Source organism: Rhinopithecus bieti, unplaced genomic scaffold, assembly GCF_001698545.2.
Source record: "Rhinopithecus bieti isolate Rb0 unplaced genomic scaffold, ASM169854v2 scaffold_82990, whole genome shotgun sequence".
Taxonomy (NCBI): Eukaryota; Metazoa; Chordata; class Mammalia; order Primates; family Cercopithecidae; genus Rhinopithecus; species Rhinopithecus bieti.
The window spans coordinates 307,676-327,267 of record NW_016830404.1 but is presented as its reverse complement, the minus strand read 5'-3'; the positions used below and the strand labels follow the sequence as shown (position 1 = coordinate 327,267).

The window sequence follows — 19,592 nt, the reverse complement described above, 5'->3', positions numbered from 1 at the left end:
GTCTCGCCGTCCCCCAGGTTGGAGTGCAGTGGCTCACTGCAAGCTCTGCCTCCTGGTTTCACGCCATTCTCCTACCTCAGCCTCCCCAGTAGCTGGGACTACAGGCGCCCGCCACCACGCCCGGCTAATTTTTTGTATTTTTAGTACAGGCGGGGTTTCACTGTGTTAGTCATGATGGTCTTGATCTCCTGACCTCGTGATCCGCCCACCTTGGCCTCCCAAAGTGCTGGAATTACAGGCGTGAGCCACCGCACCTGGCCTAAGTTATACCTTTAAAAGAGCAAAAGTTCATGGAAACAAGGAAATGATAAATTACTCTGGAAAGCAAATGCGCTTAGATCATTCTGGCTCCTCTACCCCGAGACAAAGTGATCATGTTTGTGGCTACAGGAACTGTTTTCCATAGATCTCATACAAATTTACGACCTCAAGGGGGTTCTCAATTTTAAATGTTTTCCATTATAACACTCAGTGTTGATGTGTTAAAAATCAGAAAAGAGGTTTCTTATTTTAAAACAACAAGAACAACAACAAAACAGCTATACTTACCTGGAAACAGATTTTCAGAATCTTCCTGGATAATTCCAGATAGTTAAAGAAATAACTTGACCAAGATCAGCACCCTCACTCTTACCCTAGGGTTTGGATTCTATAAAGATTCAGGGTAATTAGCATATGTGATCTGATTGAAGACACATTCCTTGAGCTTAACACAAATGAGGGGAAGAAAACCTCCATGACATTAAAACCATTTTGCAGTAGTTATAGAAAATATGAAACAGTATCACCAGCATTTAAAAGGACAGCTATTGAAAACTGATTTTCTTTTTTTTTTTTGAGACGGAGTCTCGCTCTGTCGCCCAGGCTGGAGTCCAGTGGCATGATCCTGGCTCACTGCAAGCTCCACCTCCTGGGTTCACGCCATTCTCCTGCCTCAGCCTCCCGAGTAGCTGGGACTACAGTCACCCACCACTACACCCAGCTAATTTTTTTGTATTTTTAGTAGATATGGGGTTTCACCATGTTAGCCAGGATGGTCTGGATCTCCTGACCTCATGATCAGACCGCCTCAGTCTTCCAAAGCGCTGGGATTACAGGTGTGAGCTGCCGCGCCTGGCTGAAAACTGGTTTTCTTAGTCTCTAATCTAACCTGCTGATCTACCTTGTGACTAGAGGTCGCACATCATGTATATGATTAATCATATTGCACTCCACTTTAGCTTAATATTAGAAAGGACCAACCCTCCATTTCCATTAATTATCATAACTACAATTTATTGAATACTTAAGTCCCTTTAGGTGCTGCTTACAAAGGCTAAATTAATATTAAACTAAGTATATTCACGGCCTTATCAGAAAACACAGGCACACCAGAACAGCCAGAACATTAAAGAACCTCATGATGAATGATTATAAGATAAAATAGTTGGCTTGGAATTTTTTCATAATGTTTCCTCTTTTAACTCCCATTTTCTCTACCTCTCAGCATTTCCCCAAAATAAGACCAAAGGAAAACATTTGGGTGACATACAAAAGACAATATTTATTTTACTCAAGCTTTCCTATAAGAAGTTAAACAGAAACAATCCCCGGTTGAAGACTACCAAAAATGTTAACATTGTTTCACATATCCCTTCAGTGCCCAGATGAAGGAAAAAACTTCACTGAATGAAAGAATAAGAATTACCATCCTGACAGTGGGTTTGCTTAGGTATGTTAGGAAAAAATCCACATAGGTTAGATCTAAAATAGTAAATGAGCCTACTAGTTTCCCACAGGGGATGGGAAATCCACTGATACAGAGGCCTCCAAGAGCTCCCAAGGCCTAGGGATCACTTTTTAGTGACTGTAAAACCACCACAAGTATTCCCATAACTTCCTTTTCCCTCAGCTATTTTACTGCTAAAAGAGGAGGATGGGAACAAAAGATCACTTCCCCACTCCCAGACTGCATGACTGTCAGCATCAATGTTCGTTGGGAATTTCACAGCATCCTCTTCATGGCCATCTAAATAGGATAACAGTAAAAATGGCTAGGGGGAGGCATGGGTTTTGTTTCCCAGAATTACAAAATACCTGGAAAGGAATTAATCTCATTCCTATACAGGAAAACCAAATATTCTTTCTAGAGAACAGCAGAACAAAGTAGAGCATCTATGATGGCTGTCTCCCAGCCTCAATCTGACTTCAAGAATAAAAGCACAAGGAGGAAACAACTTTACATCTGCCATTGTCATGAAGCCCAGCTTCCTCAGAGAAGCCAGGGCGCCATGCTTCTCCATGGCCATGGAAGCAGGTTGCCACTTGTACCCAAACCTGTAGAGAGTGAGGGTTTCTTATCTCCCCTCCCCTAGAAGCAGGAATTCCAAGTAGCATCATTGTATTAATATGATTGGTAAATGTTTGAACAACTTGTGAAATAAAGTTCTCAAGTTCCTACCAGTAATATAAGTCTGCATGTGAGGAGAAAAATAGGGTGGGGGAAATGCCTCTCATTTCCCATACTTCTTTAAATTTGGGGGAAGTAAGAGTAGAGGGGATATATACGGGTATGTTGTGGGAATAAGTGAGAATGGAACCCAACATATGCCTCCAAAAAGCATAAACAGAGCCTTGGCTGGCTGGCTACCAATGTAAGACACAAAAGCTATTTAATCATTTATAGCAGAGAAAAGAGGACTCCTGGACCCATCTTGCAAAGAAAGAGAAATAGGTTCAACTATTCTTTTTTTCTCAAGCGAATAGCAATGTTCTAAGTGAAGATACTACCTCATCTCTGTTTGGAAAATGCACAAATATCAATGCTGAAAACCCTCACATGGAAGTTACAAAATACGCAAGAATTAGTCATTGTTTCTCGGACTACTCATACTTAACCTGAGATGCTAATTATCCTCTGCTCCTCTGGGTCTCCTGAGCAGATTTACATCCTAATTTCCAAAGAAAATCAAAAGACTACAAGGAAGGGAAGAGGGGAGAATGCAAAAGGGGAAATCAGTGTGGGAGTTGTGGAGTTAAAAGGTCTGAAAAATGACTGGTGGAGATTAAAAAAAAAAGTGGCAAGAACTGAGGAGTCCCAAATAGACTGTAAACCTCTGAAAGGGGTCTGTGCTTCACACCCGGGGGCCTAGCACAAGCCAAAGACACAGTAAATGCTACTTGAGTAGCAGAGGTGAAGAAAATACATTGTTAGAGACTTCATGGTTGAAACTCTAATACCCAAGGAGTCATTCTACCTCCACTGCCTTTGAAAGGCTTTGAAAGGTCTTGTCAAAGAAGCTGCCTCTGGTTTTTCTGTAGTTGTCATCATCATGGCCAACACTGATTTCTGGGGCTTTCAAAGCAGAGGAAAATGCTGTCGAAGGGAATGATGACTCCAGACTATTAAGAGGTTTTTTCGGACTCCTGATCTCAAGTGATCCACTCGCCTCAGCTTCCCAAAGTGCTGGGATTATAGGCGTGAGCCACCGCACCCAGCCCAGACTGTTAAAAGAGTTTTAATAGCCACAAACATGGTTCAATGGGATCCAAAATAATAGATATCAGATTTTATCAATTTTGTTTGCTACATGTTCTTTGTGACTCAAGTTTGACTTTAGCATTTGCACCCCAAATGAGTTCCCCTACAAATAAAATTTGTTCATGTTGACACAAAGAACACAAAGCAAGTATAGATCCCTCAGGAAGTTGTCACGACTCTTGATAAGATTAACTCTACTGCTATTGTCACTTTTTGCTTTGTCCCCTAGTTTGAAGCCTGCTGACTTTTATAATTCAATGAGAATGACTCCCCACTCTTCTCCAAAGCGCCCATTATTTTTAGTTTTTCGGTGCGCGACTCAACATAAAGACCTATGGCTCTTATGAGCTGCCTGTTTTTAAATGGTGCAGTAGTTTCAGTTTCCATTTAATAAGTCCCCAGATAACAAGTGGAGAATGGGAAGAATCTTCACAAGGTCACATTGAAGGTAAAAATAAATTATCTCCATCACTGAGAGGCTTTCTTCAGGTTTTCTATCAGCACTACAGAGTCGGTTTCCTCCTTGGTTTGCTTCTCATAGATGTCGTACTTCTTCCAGTGCTAGAAGGGAGGAAAAAACACATACAAAATGACATTTCTAAACAGTGTTCTTTCCCTGAGTACTTAGTGCCAATGCTTATTTTTAGGTTTGTGTGCATGGAACCATAAGTGTATGATTTCCTGTTTTTTTCTTTTTTGACCTAAGAATCTTTATCTATCTGGATGATTACTGAAACAGAACAATCAGGAATTAACATTAAATGGAGGTGGGAATCATGGGATAGTTACATGATGTACAATGACTATCTCCAGAAATAAACAAATTTGGACATTTCCAACATTGGAAACAAAATCCATTAAGAAGAATAAAAGGATGTCATGCCCTTCTTACTCCAACTGTTTCACTGAGACCTTTATTACCTTTATTTTCTTAATGGCATTGGTCCAGAGACATAATAGGTTCAAAAGTCAAGTAGCATTGAGATGAATGGCAAAACATAAGATGTTCCAAAAGTCTTACTGCAACTGAAATTGTTGAAAGACCCTATATTAAGAGCTTCATCTAACATCATTTGCTAGAACAGGAAATTACACATAAAGCACACTTATCTTGAACCCAATTCAAGCATGTCTCTATGGTAAAAGCCAATATCCTGGTCCTTGCCTTTTTTTACTTTTACTTGTAAATCAGAGGAAAGGGTGAAACATGAGCTCGGTCCTCTCGTCTGTAAAATAAAGTTGTTAGACTAAACCAGGGGTTAGCCAACTATGATCCACAGGTCAAATGTGGCTGAATGCTTGTACTTGTTTCTGTATTGCCTTTGCTTGAATTCATGTTATAATGGCAGAGTTGTGACACAGACTGAATGGCCTGCAAAAACAAAATCATTTACTATCTGGCCCTTTACAGAAAAAAGTCTGCCAAACCCTGCATTAGATTATGTCTAAGCTCGTTTTCTGCACAGATGTTCTTAGGAAAAGAAATGGAAAGAAGAAAAACAGAAACAACAGCTGCCTCAGGTTGTGCAATTGAAGATGGACTGTGCAAGTTAAGAGATGAGGGGATAAGTTGGGAAATGCTGCTGAAAATATGCAAATTATTCTAAATAAATTACACAACCCTGACACACCTACTGGAATGGCTAAAATTAAAAATACCGACAATTCCAAGTGCTCATAAGAACGCAGAGAAACTGGATCTCTATGTATTGTTGGTGAAAATAAGACAGTGCAGTCATTATGGAAAACAGTCCGACACTTGGTTATAAAATAACACATACACTTAACGCATGACCCAGAAATCCCACTCCCAGGTATTTACCCAAGAGAAATGAAAACATGTCACACAAAGACTTCTACATGAATGTTTATAGCATTTTCACTAATAATAGATAAAAACTAGATACAACTCTGATGTCCTTGAACAAGTGAATGGTTAAACTATGTTACAACCATATTATAGAATACTGCTCAGCAATAAAAGGAAATGAACTACTGACACACACCACAATGTGGATGTCTCTTAAATGCATTATGCTGAGTAAAAGAAGCCAAACTCAAAAAGCTATGTACTGTGTGATTTCATTTATAGGACATCTTGCAAGACTTTAGGGACAGAAAACTGATCAGTGTTTGCAAGGGTCTACGATTAACAGAGGGGGTTGACTGCAAAGGACCACAAGAGAACTTTTAGGAGACGATGGAAATATTCTATATTTTTATTGGAGCAGTGATTACAAAATTGCATATATTTGCTAACATTCTTCTAACTGAACACTCAAAAAAGAGTAACTTTTACTGTAAATTATATGTCAAACTTGATTTTAAAACATGTGAAATGTACAGATTTCTAATAAAAACAATCTGAAAAAAATTATATAACCTTGAGAAAATGGCTTATTTAATAAATGACACTAAGACAACTGGGTAATATAAGCATTTGAAAACAATGCTAAACCGTACCTCATAGCCTACATGAATAAATCCCTGATGGATTAAAGATCTCAATGTAAAAACACAAAATCAAATAAGTACTAGAAAAATATGTAGAGGAACAACTATATAAATCTAAGGTGGAAAGGGCTCTTTACACCTAAAACTACAGGAAGATTTGACTGCATAAAAAAGGAAAACCCTTTTGTACATCATTAATTACCCTAAATACAATACAAAGGAAAACATGGATAAGAAGCCAAAGGGTCAATATCTAATATGTAAAGAACTTTACAAACCACCAAAAGATGAATACAACAAGGAAAAATGGACATGGAACAAGAATTTCACAAAAGAATTAATTCAAGCCAATGAACTTGGGGAAAAGTACAAAACCTGACTGTAAAATTAAGACGCTCTTTTCTCATTTATTAACTTGGCAAGAATTTTTAAATTAGACAACATCATATTGGCAAAAGTATGGTCAAACAACCAGTCGAACATACTGCTGGTAGGTACATGAACTGGCACAACTTAGTTGTAATCTATGCTTCTTATGAAAAAATTTAAGTTTGTGCATTTTAATGTCCCAGTTTCCTTAACACAAAGGAATCATACTCTCCATATGTAACCTGGGTGTTTCACCTAACAGTGTATGTTATATATTTTTATTCATCAGTAAAATGATCTACCTCATTTTAACCTCTACGTAATATTTCATTGCATGAATGCACCGTAACTTATTTAGCCAGTTTCCTTAATGGGAATTTAATCTGTACAACCTTTCTGGATGACAATTTGTCAATACAGGTAGAGCATCCCTTATCCAAAATGCTTGGGACCAGAAGTGTTTCAGCTTTTGGAATATCTGCACTATATACTTACCGGCTGAGCATCACTAATGCAAAAATCTGAAATTCAAAATGTTGCAATGAACATTTCCTTTAAATGTCACATTAGAAAGTTTCAGATTTGGGAGCATTTTGGATTTTAGATTTTCAGATTAGGAATACTCAGCCTGTATCAAAGAGTTTAAAATATATATGCCCTCTCCCTTGATCACGCAATTTGGCTTGTAACAATTTATCCTAAGACAGTAATAAAATATTGATACATATAGTTATACTTAGCTGTGAAATGATGCCTATATAATGAAATTTAGGATTCATCCAAATGCCAATTGGAATTTTTTTAAGAACATTATAATATGTGCACACAATGGAATATTATTTAGCCACTAAAAACTATATTATAGGGAACCAGGGTTGACTAACGTTTCCTGAAAATGGCTAGATAAGAAGTATTTTGGCTTCGGGGCCATATAGTCTCTGTGCCTATAACGCGACTCTGCTGTTGAAGCATGAAAGCAGCCACAGACAATATATAAATGAATGGGCCTAGCCAACGAAACTGTATGACATTGAAATCTTAATTTCATGTGCCATGAAATAGTATTCTTAGATTTTTTTCCCAACTATTTAATAGCACAAAAACCATTCTTAGGTTAAAGACTGTACAAAAACAAGTGGCAAGCAGGATTTGCCCCTTGGTCTATAGTTTGCAGAAAATTTCTGCGAAGAAGATGGTGGTAGCGGCATAGTTTTTGAATCTTCCCACATATCACCATAAAAAAACACAAGTGAGAAATATAAATAGGAAAGTAAATCCAAAATCTACCAACACAAGATGAAATCTACAACAAAACAAGATGAAAATGATTCCCCCATGAACCTCAAAGTAAGAGTGAGCGTGGATAAATCAGAGATAGCTACAGGACCAAAATGGTATCAGCTGTGGAAAAGTATATAAACGGACTCAACATGGCATCCTATAGATATGAGAACTGTAAAACAACTCAACTCAAACTTCAGCAAGCAAATTTATGAGCAACTAATAAAGGGAAGGGTTTGCATCTTTTCAAACAGTGATTGAGTGCAAGGAGTTCATTGTCTAGACTGAAAGCAGCCTGGGCCTCCAGAAACTCTCAAAACTAATCCTTAATCCCTTCCAGGGCAAAGCTGCACTCTGAGGAGAAACTGGTGAGACTGGATTACAAATTGGCCAGGACAGGGACAAGAGAGACATAAAAGAAAGCCTAGATTAAAGCAGAAAAGGTAGACAGAAAGGGCCAGGAGATTTCAGAATGTAATTCACTAGAGGATGGAGCTCTACAGCCATAAAATTAGGGGAAAAAAAAACAACTTGTCTCAATCAAGCCTCCTTTCTAAAAGTTCAGGAAACTGATTTCACACAAAAATGAACAACAGAAACCAGGTGGTTGGTTGTTCATGCTATAATCCAGCACTTTGGGAGGCCAAGCGCAGGAGGACTGCTTGAGCCCCCAGGGAGTTTGAGACCAAGCCTGGGCAATACACATGCTGAAACCCCACCTTTCCTCTCCGACCAAAAAAAAAAAAAAAAAAAAAAATACAATTTTTTTTTTTTTTTTTTTTTGAGACAGAAGCTCTCACACTGTTGCTTGCGGCCTGCGACTGCAGTGGCAGTGATCTTGCGCATCACGTGCAACCTCTGACTCCAGGTTCAAGCCCGATTCTCCTTGCCTCAGCCCTCCCAAGTAGCTGGGATTACAGGCCCTGCTACTCAAGCCTGGGCTAATTTTTTTGTACTTTTAGCTTTAGAGATGAGGATTTTGCTATGTTGCGGCCAAGCTGCGTCTTGAACTCCCTGACCTTGTGATCCATCGCCTCAGGCCTCCCAAAAGTGACCAATTTTTTAAAAATAAAAAATGGTTTTAAAATTGAAGAAGTAAAACAAAAATGAGTCACCGAATGAACCTAGTATATATATATACTATATATTTTTTTTTTTTTTTTTTAGCGGAGTCTCGCTCTGTCGCGCCGGACTGGAATGCAGTGGCCAGATCTCAAGCTCACTGCAAGCCTCTGGCCTCCCGGATTTTACGCCATTCTCCTGCCTCAGCCCTCCGAGTGCTGGGACTACCAGGCGCCCGCCACCTCGCCCAGCCTACGTTTTGTATTTTTAGTAGAGACGGGGTTTCACCGGGGTTAGCCCAGGATGGGTCTCGATTCTCCTACCTCGTGATTCGCCGTCTCGGCCTCCCAGAAGTCTGCGCGATTACCAGGCTTGAGCGCCCGGCCCACCAAATAATATTTTACAGAATTAAAACATAACAGAATGTATATCCACAAAACAGATGAAAACTATAACCTAATATTTCAAAACTAGCTGAGGTATATTAAAAAAGTTACATGATATGAAAAAAAGTAAACAATGTAGAAGAATATATTAAAAGTCAATATAAACAACTCAGAAATGGGATGATAAAACTCATAGGAGAATTAAAAGTAAAAGAAGGCCAGGTGCAGTGGCTCATGCTTGTAATCCCAGCACTTTGGGAGATCGAGGTGGATCACTTGAGGTCAGAAGTTCGAGACCAGCCTGGCCAACATAGTGAAATCCCATCTCTAATAAAAATGCAAAATTAGCCAGGCGTGGTGGCACGTGTCTGTAATCCCAGCTACTTGGGAGGCTGAGGCAGAAGAATCACTTGAATCTGAGAGGTGGAGTTAGGAGTGAGTCAAGATCGCACCACTGCACTCCAGCCTGGGCGATGGAGTGAGACTCCATCTCAAAAAATAAAATAAAACAAAAGTAAAAGAAAATAATCATTTCAAAATTGAAGACTAAGCTAGAAGAAACACAGGGCAAATAAACACAACATATCATCAGATAAGACCTTAAAGAAACAGATAAAAGTAGGATTTTTTAACAAAAACGAAATGAAGGTGGATGAAAATTATTCAAGAGGATATGAAAGGACTGAACGGGCTGGGTGCAGTGGCTCACACCTATAATCCCTCAACTCTGGAAGGCCCAGGTAGGGGAATAACTTGAATCCAGTAGTTCAAGACCAGACTGGGCAATATAGCAAGATCGCGTCTCTAAAAAATATTTAAAAATTAGCCGGGCATGGTGGCACACGCCTGTCCCAGCTATTCAGGAGGCTGAGTTGGGAGGATCACTTGAGCCCAGAAGTTGGAGACTGCAATGAGCTATCATGGTGCCACCATACTCCAGCCCAGGCAACAGAGCAACACCCTGTGCCAAAACAAAAAGAAGATGTGAAAGGTCAAAGAAAACACGGGAACAGAATAACTAAAATCTATAAGTGAAGAAACTTTTACTAAAATTTTAAAAACCAGATCTAAAATTACATACTGAGAAAGCACACTATATACCGCAAAAAATCACAACACCAACACATATTCTGGTAAAATTATTGGACTTTGAAGAAAAAAATCCTTTGACAACCAGACAAAAAGACCAAGTGTTTTAATACAGGAGGAAAATTATATTGCCTGCTGACTCTGACAAAAACATACTATGCCAGAAGAAAATGGATGACACATTGAAGATACGCAAGGCAGGACGTATGAGCCATGGATTTTATATCTTGCCAAAATGACTTTCAATGATAAATGTTGCCAATTACATCAATTGGTAAATAATTCAGGAAATGCTAGTCCCATGAATCCTTCCTGAGAAAACTTTCGAGCTTCAAACAACCCAAATGACTGGAGCAATGTTGACATAAAAAATGGTAGTGAGCATCAAGTGTATCTCCACACACTGAAGTAAGACTAAAGGAGGGACCTATATGAGGACACCCACAATGGAGATGCTCAACAACTTCAAAAATGGAGAGCAAATGGGGAGAGCATATGGAAAAATAGCTTTTCAATCATCATTTAAAATTATTTTATAATATATCAAAAGTTCAGAAATTCTTTTAATGCTCATTTGTTATATTCAAATACAATTCAAGATGACAGTGTTATTAAGACACATAGTAAAGGTTCCATAAGTATGACCTATTATTATTGTGGTTGCTATTACTCCATTTATTACTAAAGATATTTCAGTTTCCCTATGTTGTTCACATACCATTAAAGATAGTTTTATCTGGGTGACAGGATTAAGAGTGATTTTGTTTTTCTCTCTTGATTATCTCTAGTTCTAATTTGTCTATACTAAATGTATATTGCTATATATATATATGTAAGGTAAAAGAAATAAATGCAATGGCTCTTTCCTGTTATTCAATTATGTGAATTATACACCAGTCTAATTTTAAAACCACTTGAACCACTTGTAGGAAAAAATAAGTAAATCCACACAATTACCAGTCCAAAATTCAATCCTTACTGCCAATTTTAAAAACAAAGTAATCAACAACAGAGTAATGGCCAAAGATGAAAAACATCATAGATGGAGAAAATCAGTGATTGGGGCTTACACAACTGGTTTTAGTTGGTAATTATCTGAGCCCAGAAGAACAGCATGTTATATAGGCTTTTACATTTTAAAGGCATAAATTTGGTAGTACAATGAAACATCAAGTCTCAATTTAAGATTACTTTCAAGATTTGGAAAAGATATTTTCCAGAATGGATTGTCTATAGAAGTGAAGACAGCTTCCTTCATGTACCTTAGCCCCATGCAAAAACACTGGCCTTGGTATACAAGTCTACCTATTTCATGCCCCAGTCCTCTTTAGATTAACATTCAAAACAGAAAATTATACAAAATGAATTGTAGATTTCCACACCTTAAAATCATTGCAACTTGAATAAATTGAGGCTTGGCATGGTAGCTCATGCCTGTAATCCCAGAACTTTGGGAGGCCAAGGAAGGCAGATCATTTGAGCCCAGGAGTTTCAGACTAGCCTGGGAGACATGGCAAAACCCCATCTCTACAAAAAACAAACAAACAAACAAAAAATAGCTGGCCATGGTCGTGCACACCTGTAGTCCCAGCTACTTGGGAGGCTGAGGTGGGAAGATCACTTCAGCCCAGGAGGTTGAGGCTGCAGTGAACCATGATCGCACCACTGCACTCCAGCCTGGGCAACACAGTGAGATCCTGTCTCCAAAAAAAAAAAAAAAAAAACAAGTTGCATGTGTTGGTATGGAGAGGAACAACTTGGTACTATCTGAGGTGTCTATTAATCTAACTCCTCACCTTAAAAATTGATAAATAAAGGGAAATAATTAAATATGCATCTTGCCTTTTTAGTAGGAACTAAATTTCAGAACAACTAAAGAGCTCAGTTGATGACTGAAAGCAGCAGTTTATAGATAAGTGCCAGCTAATAAGTGTAGAAATGGGCCAGGCATGGTGACTCATGCCTGTAGTCCCAGCACTTTGGGAGGCTGAGGCAGGAGGATCGCTTGAGCCTAGAAATTCGAGACCAGCTTGGGCAACATAGTGAGACCTCGTCTCTACAAAAGAAATTTAAAAATTAGCTGAGTGTGGTGGCACGTGACTATAGTCCCAGCTATTCAGGAGGCTGAGGCAGGAAAATTGCTTGAGCTCAGGAGGTTGAGGCTACAGTGAGCAGAGGTTGCATCACTGCCCTCCAGCCTCAGTGACAGAGCAAGATCCTGTCTCAAAACAAACGAACAAACAAAAGTAAATGTAGAAATGATAGAAAGAGAAAAATTGTAATATTCAACCCAACCCCTAAGGAAATTACTGATTCAAGCAAGGATATCAACTGATGTAAAAAGCATTAGCTGAAGACTTGACAAGGTGCTAGCATAACACTACACAGATTATCTGTGTTGAAGCAACAGGGGAAATAAGTGCAGATGGCAGGAGGGGACATGCTGTTATCACCTTAAATATAGTGGTCAATCTCAAACACTGTGTTAGTGGTCAGTGGTGAGACGACTGGATAATATCTGTCTCCTGACAATTTGGGCAGTTGGAAATACTTGAATATGGACTGAGTATTAGATGAAATTAAGGAATTAATAATTTTTAAAGTACAGTAATGCTATTTTGACTATATAGGAAAGCATTCTTAGTTTTTAAAGACAAACACTGAGGCTGGGCATGGTGGCTCACGCCTGTAATCCCAACACTTTGGGAGGCCAAGGCGGGCGGATTACCTGAGGTCAGGAGTTTGAGACCAGCCTGGCCAACATGGCAAAACCCCATTTCTACTAAAAATACAAAAATTAGCCAGGCATGGTGGCACCACCTGTAGTCCCAGCTACTCGGGAGGCTGAGGCAGGAGAATCACTTGAACCTGGGAGGCGAAGTTTGCAGTGAGCTGAGATCCTGCCACTGCACTCCAGCCTGGGTGATAGAATGAGACTCCATCTCCAAAAAGAAAAAAAGAAGATACACACTAAAGTAAAAAAATAACAATCAGCAGTATTTGGATGTTATCCCCATGTTTTAAAAAGCTCCTTTCTGATCAGGAATATAAAAATGGCACAATGCTGAAAATAAGAATTGGTTTCCAAGAAGCAGGGGGAGAATAGTTTTTTTTTTTTTTTTTTTATGGATAAAAAAAATGCAGATAGAGAGGAGAAGCAATTCCCTCTGCAACTCCCCTTACCTCCCCTCAATANTAGAGAGGAGAAGCAATTCCCTCTGCAACTCCCCTTACCTCCCCTCAATATGGCCAACAGCCCAATTAGTCATAAGGAAAAGGCAAATAGCAAAGCAACAGAAAGAAATGCTGTTGGCCAAAATGTTACTACAGTAATGAACAAAACATCATCAAAACACGAGTAACTTTAAGGAAAACTATACTGAAGATTTAATTTATTTATGGCCATAACTAAAAAGTTGTTCTATAAGAACAACTATTAATGGTGCAGTGTGGAAGAAAAGAGTGTTTAAAAAAGAACAAAGATTATTTATTTGGATTGGAAGTTGGTAACTTTGGGCTATATGGGTTCTAGTCCAGGTTTTGCAGTTGCCTCTCTATGTGACTGATAAGAGTTTGGATATATGTCCCTGCCAAATTTCATACTGAATTGTAATCCCCAACGTTGGAAGTGTGGCCTGGTGGGAAGTGTTTGGGTGATAGGGATGGATCCCTCATGGCTTAGTGCTGTCATCACAGCAGTGAGTTCTCATGAGAGCTGTTTGTTTAAAAGTGTATGGCACCTCCCATCCCCTCTTGTTCCCACTCTCACCACGTGAGATGCCTGCTACCCTTTCACTTTCCACCATGACTGTAAGCTTCCTGAGGTACTCACCAGAAGCAGATGCTGGCACCACAGTTCCTTTGAAGCCTGCAGAACCATGAGCTAATTAAACCTCTTTCATTTATAAATTACCCAGTTTCAGGTATGTCTTTATAGCAATACAAGATTGGCTTAAAACAGTGACAGTCCTTAAGAAACTTCTCTGTGGCTCCTAATATCCCCATCTCGGGAGATGGGAGATGAGTGAGGATCTCGAGTTTTGAACATTTATAATTAAAGGGAAATAGTTAAACATGTCAACATCCACCTCATTAGATGACCTCTAGGGCTATGTTCATTCAATAATTCAATGATGCTAGAAGTAAAAGAATATGCAGCATATGCCATTTGGTTAAAAGCAGACATAAAAATTTGTTCTCTTACCTTTTCCCATCTCTGGAATTTTTATTATACTTTTAGTTTTAAAGAACTGATTTTGTTTAATGGTCTGCAATGGACAAAACAAAAATACCTTGTGCTTTTAATGGCCCATATTGTCAGTATACCTGCGTCACCAAATTACAGAATTATCTGACTCATCGGGACAGAAACAACATATTATCCTCTAGACAGCAAATTGAAAAAAGCAATTTTCCCATCTCTGAGAAAGATAATTGATCTGATTTTGCTGTCAATGTTACCATCATTCACTCTATTACTCAGACTTGAAAACTTGAAATTATTTTTTACTCTCCCTACCTCTCATCACCCACACAGACTCACCAAATCATAATGAGTTGATTTCCTTTAATAATGTCTCTTACGTCAATCTCCTCTGCTACCACCTAAGTTCAAGTTCCTATTATCTCTCAGACCTGGATGACTACAACATTTTCTTTTTCCCTTAATGACTTGTACAGGGTTTCTTTTATTATAAAAGTAGTACATGCTCACTATAGGCAATCCGGAAATTTTAGAAAGGTAGAGAGAGAATAATATCAGTTACCCACAGTCCCTTTGCCTAGAAATGATCATTCATTCAGACCCATTTCCTTCTCCTCGTTCTATGTATATATTAAAGCATTTTTAATAAAAATTATGATTGTAATATACATGTTTATAGTCTGTTTCTTACTCCTGTATCTTGAGTATTTTGTTATAATATTAAATGCTTTGAAAACCTAATTTTAATTTTTTTAAACTAATTCTCGATTGTTATGTTTCACTGGTTTCTAATTTTTCATGTTAAAAGCAAATGCTGCATTGACCACTCTTGTGCCACTGTTGGATTATTTCCTCAAAATTGGTTCCTAAAAGTATAATCATAGGCTCAAAGATTCCTGTTACATTTTACCAGTTTGCCCTCCAGAAAGGATATCTATCATTTTACAGGCCCACCAGCAGTGCATGAAAAGTGCCATTAATATATACAAGACATGCCAATATCTTCCCATTTAAAGCTATTCATAATATAACCTCAAATCTTTTTTTCAGAAATCCCCTATCCCAATCCTCTACTTCTGTCATACAGACGTCTTAGAAGATGGTGAGGTTCTTCAGGACAAGCATTCTATCTTACAAGAGGCAATGCAGCCTAGTAGAAAGACCAAGAGAAGTCTAGCATAAAGCAGCCCTGGGTCAAATTCTACCTTACCACCAACTGGCTGTGTGACTGCAACTAAATCGTTTAACCTCACTGGGGCTCCATTTCCTCATCTGTAAAATAATACCAACGGCATCTTCTCCATAGGGTGGTTATGAAGATTCAATAAGGTAATATAGGCAAAGCACTTAATACATAGTCTGACACATAGCAGACTTTCAATAGCTGGTTAAAGTTGTTAGAGTACAATTCCCAACCTCCAGCATCTATCACAGCTGGTGAAATGACGTAAGACACAGGGGTAAATATCTTTATCAGTGATTTTCAAAGTGTGGTCAACAGACTCTCTTAGCAGGACATGGATCATCTGTGGGCTCCTGTTAAATATGCAGAGTCCTAGAACTCGTCCCTGATCTGCCCAATCAGGTCAGGTCAGGGGATTGGAAGTAGGGTGCAGAAATCTGTATTTCTTATAAGTACTCCAGTTGATTGTGACTCAACTGAAGTTGGAGAACCATAGTTATCATACTCGCTCCAGATATGGCATACAATGTCCTTATCAGGTACCTAACTTCTGGATCTACATGCCCTGACTCCCAGGGTCTGGCAGAGTTATCTACTGTCTGTGAAGATGACCTGGTGAAAAAGTGATCCAAATGAATCCTCCTCTGATAGCATATCTGCCTCTCTGTCTTCCTTCCCTAACCAAATATCATCACTACCATTGAGAATCACCCATTATTACAATAATTATTTGGGAATTAAAGATAAAAATAAATTATCGTCAATAGTAATACTAATCACTAACACTTATTAAGCACTTACAATGTACCAGGTAGGCTAAGCAGTTTCCATTTAATCACCTGTTGGGTATTAAATTAATTTAATCCACATAACAACATTATGAGGCAGGTGCTATTGTTACCTCCGTTTTACTAATGAAAAAATTGAGTCACAGAGAAGCTAAGAAAATTATCCAAGGTCAAAAAGATGGTAAATGACACAGCAGGGATATGAATCCAGACAATCTGACTCCAGAAATCAAGCTATTATCTACTATGCAGTACTACTTCCCTAAATTAACTGCCCTATGCTTGTTATTATTCCTTTACGATACACATAATGATAATAATATTTATTTCACTTAGCGTTTTTATTATTTCAGTAGGGTGGATGATAAAGTTGAAATCTAACTTTAGTTGGATTTATCACAGAAGCCTCAAACCCTTTTGTTCCCATAATGTCTTAAGTTTTCTAGCCACAAATTCTAGCATGAGAGTCTGCAGGAAACCAACTATAACAGTTGGGGTAGGGCTGCTCCATTTCTATGTCTCTGGAGTCTAGCTTTCCAAGAAACAACATGAACACAATGCATTTCAATTGCTTACCCTATGTTTATATATCCCCACATCAAGTTTTTTAAATTATCCAAGAGTCAGAAGGCCTGCTCATTAGGCTAGCTTTATAAAGGAGGCCTTCCCTCCTGCATGTTTTGATAAAATATGTCCCCTAACCAGAGAGAGAATGGAGTCCAGTCATATAAGATGAGCAAAGTATTCTGAAGACTTCTTCACTGGTATGCTTGGCCTCAGATACTATATTTTAAATCAGCTCTTCTTCAAGTTTTTAAAAATAAATTGTACTTTAGAAGAACCAATTTCAAAATGAAATTCTGATACATGCTACAACATGAATGAACCTTAAAAACATTATGGTAAATGAAATAAGCCGGACACAAAAGGACAAATATTGTATGATTTCACATATAGGAGGTACCCAGAATATTCAATTCATAGAGACAAAAAGTAGAATAGAGGCTACCAGGGGTGGGAGGAATGAGGGGATGGGGAATTATTGTTTAACAGGCACAGTTTCTATTTGGGATGACGAAAAAGTTCTGGAAAGAGATAATGGTGATGGTTGCACAACTTATAAATGCATTTAATGACACTAAACTGTATACTCTTTTATTTTTTATTTTTTTTATTTTTTTAAGAGAGTCTCGCTCTGTCACTCAGGCTGGAATGCAGTGGCATGATCATGGCTCACTGCAACCTTGAACTGCTGGACTCAAGGGATCCTCCCACCTCAATCTCCTAAGTAGCTGGGACTACAGGTGCATGCTGCTGCACCCGGCTAATTTTTATATATTTTGTAGAAATGGGATCTTGCAAAAAATATAGAAATTAGCTGGGTGCAGTGGCATGCTGTCCAGGCTGGTCTCAAACTGCTGGGCTCAAGTGATCCTCCTGCCTCAGCCTCCCAAAGTGTTGGGATTACAGGCGTGAGCCGCCATACCCAGCCTGTATACTTAAAATGCTTAAAATAATAAATTTTATGTTATGGATACTTTTCCATATTTTTTAAAATCCCATAGCTTCCAAGAAAAAAAAAAAACGATTTTAAGCCCCATGAAATCTGTTCTTACCAGAGTATCATCATTCTGGTCTCCAAACATTTCTTTAAAAATCTTGCCAGGATCAGGAATTGGAGGGAATATAATGATCTTGAGCCTTTAAGAAAACAGAGACATTTTGATTCAAACCTTCCAGTCCATAGGAGTATCCCAAATAAATACCACCATATTAAAAGAAGGCATAGACCAAAGACATAGTACACAAGTCATCTTTATTGACAAGGCAGTTGTGAAGAAATTTCTAAAATAGGGTACACAAAAATCAATGTTCTAAGGTCATTAAGTTCCACTCTTGCCCATAGGTGGAGCACAGGGGCCATCAGAATAAGTGAATTACTTATACCCTATCATCTAAATAATAATGCTGCTGTACTTTTAATAGACCAGATGGGCACTTGCTGTGTATAATTTTGAAAAAAAATAATCTTCTGAGAACAGGATACATTCCTGTTTCTTTTTTCTTCCGACTTCTCTCCATTTTCCAATCTTACAGCACCCCTTAATGGGCTTGCCTCCATCTCCCAGTAAGTGTCCATGGATGTGCCCCCAGGATTCACTCTTTTGTCTTCTTGTCTATCTCATTCACTTTATGAGCACTCCCTTCAGTCTTTGGGCTTTAAATCCATTCACATGCCGAGGATTCCCAAAATTAGATTGCCAGCTCAGGCCCCTCCCTTCAACTCCAGATTCATGTACACAATCGCTTATTTAACATCTTTATTTGGATATCTAATAAGCATCTGAAACTTAACATGTGCAAAACTGAAGTCCTTATCTTTCCTCAAACCCAGCTTTCCTCACAGTCTTCTCTGTCTCAGTAAATGGCACCAGCATTCACTCAGTTGCTCAAGCCAAAAATCTAAGAGGTATCTCTGAATCCTCAATTACCCTCATACCTCCACAGACAGGCAGCTATCAGCAAGTCTTATCAATTCTACTCTCAAAATATATACTATTTCTGAACACTTCTTGCTATCTCCATTGCTAACCCCCTTGTATAGGTCATCCTCATCTTTCTGCCAAAACACTGCAATTCCTCCGAACTACTCCATCTGCCTCCACTTTTGCCCAAGTCAGTTCTTCACTCAGCAACTACAATGATCTTTATGACAGTAATTCAGATCACGTGCCAACTCTGCTCAAAACTCTCCAGTGCTCCTCATCATGCTTAGAATAAAATCTCAGTTCCTTGCTATGGCCTGCGTGATCTGGTTGGCCAACCTCTGTCCTCACTCGCTGCTACTCTCTACCTTGCACTCTCCACTCCAGCCAAGCAAACCAAGTGCATTTCAGCCTTGGGGACTTGGCATTTGCTGTTCCTGTGGCCTGGAGTGCTCTTTCCTTGAATATCTGAATGACTCACTCCTTTATATTATTGGGAGTCTCTCCTTAAATGTCACTTTCTCAGAGAGAAGTCCTCTGGCCATCCTACGTAAAATGCACCTCCTAGCCGTACCCCACTACTGTCAATTATACTTCTTTGTGAAATCATAGTATTTATTATTTATTTTGTGTGTCTGTGTATATGTGCGTGTGTGTATCTTTCCCTCTAGAATGTAAATGGGGACTTTGTCCTGTTTACTGCTGTAACTTTAGCACTTAGAACACTGCCTGGTTCACAAATAGGCACTCAAAATATATATATATATATA

The 19,592-nt window shown here is 38.7% G+C and overlaps 1 protein-coding gene across 1 annotated transcript in view; it reads right to left on the bottom strand.

The window, feature by feature from the left end:
• Positions 1–3,481: 3,481 nt before the first annotated feature.
• The window catches only part of IL13RA1 (interleukin 13 receptor subunit alpha 1), a 63,864-nt gene continuing 47,753 nt past the window's right edge, over positions 3,482–19,592 (bottom strand). Inside the window, exons 10-11 of the mRNA XM_017865481.1 lie at positions 17,953–18,037; positions 3,482–4,081 (exon numbers count right to left, since the gene is read on the bottom strand). Of these exons, the coding sequence (XP_017720970.1) occupies positions 3,989–4,081; positions 17,953–18,037 (178 nt within the window). The 3' untranslated portion in view covers positions 3,482–3,988. The remainder of the gene's footprint in view (positions 4,082–17,952; positions 18,038–19,592) is intronic.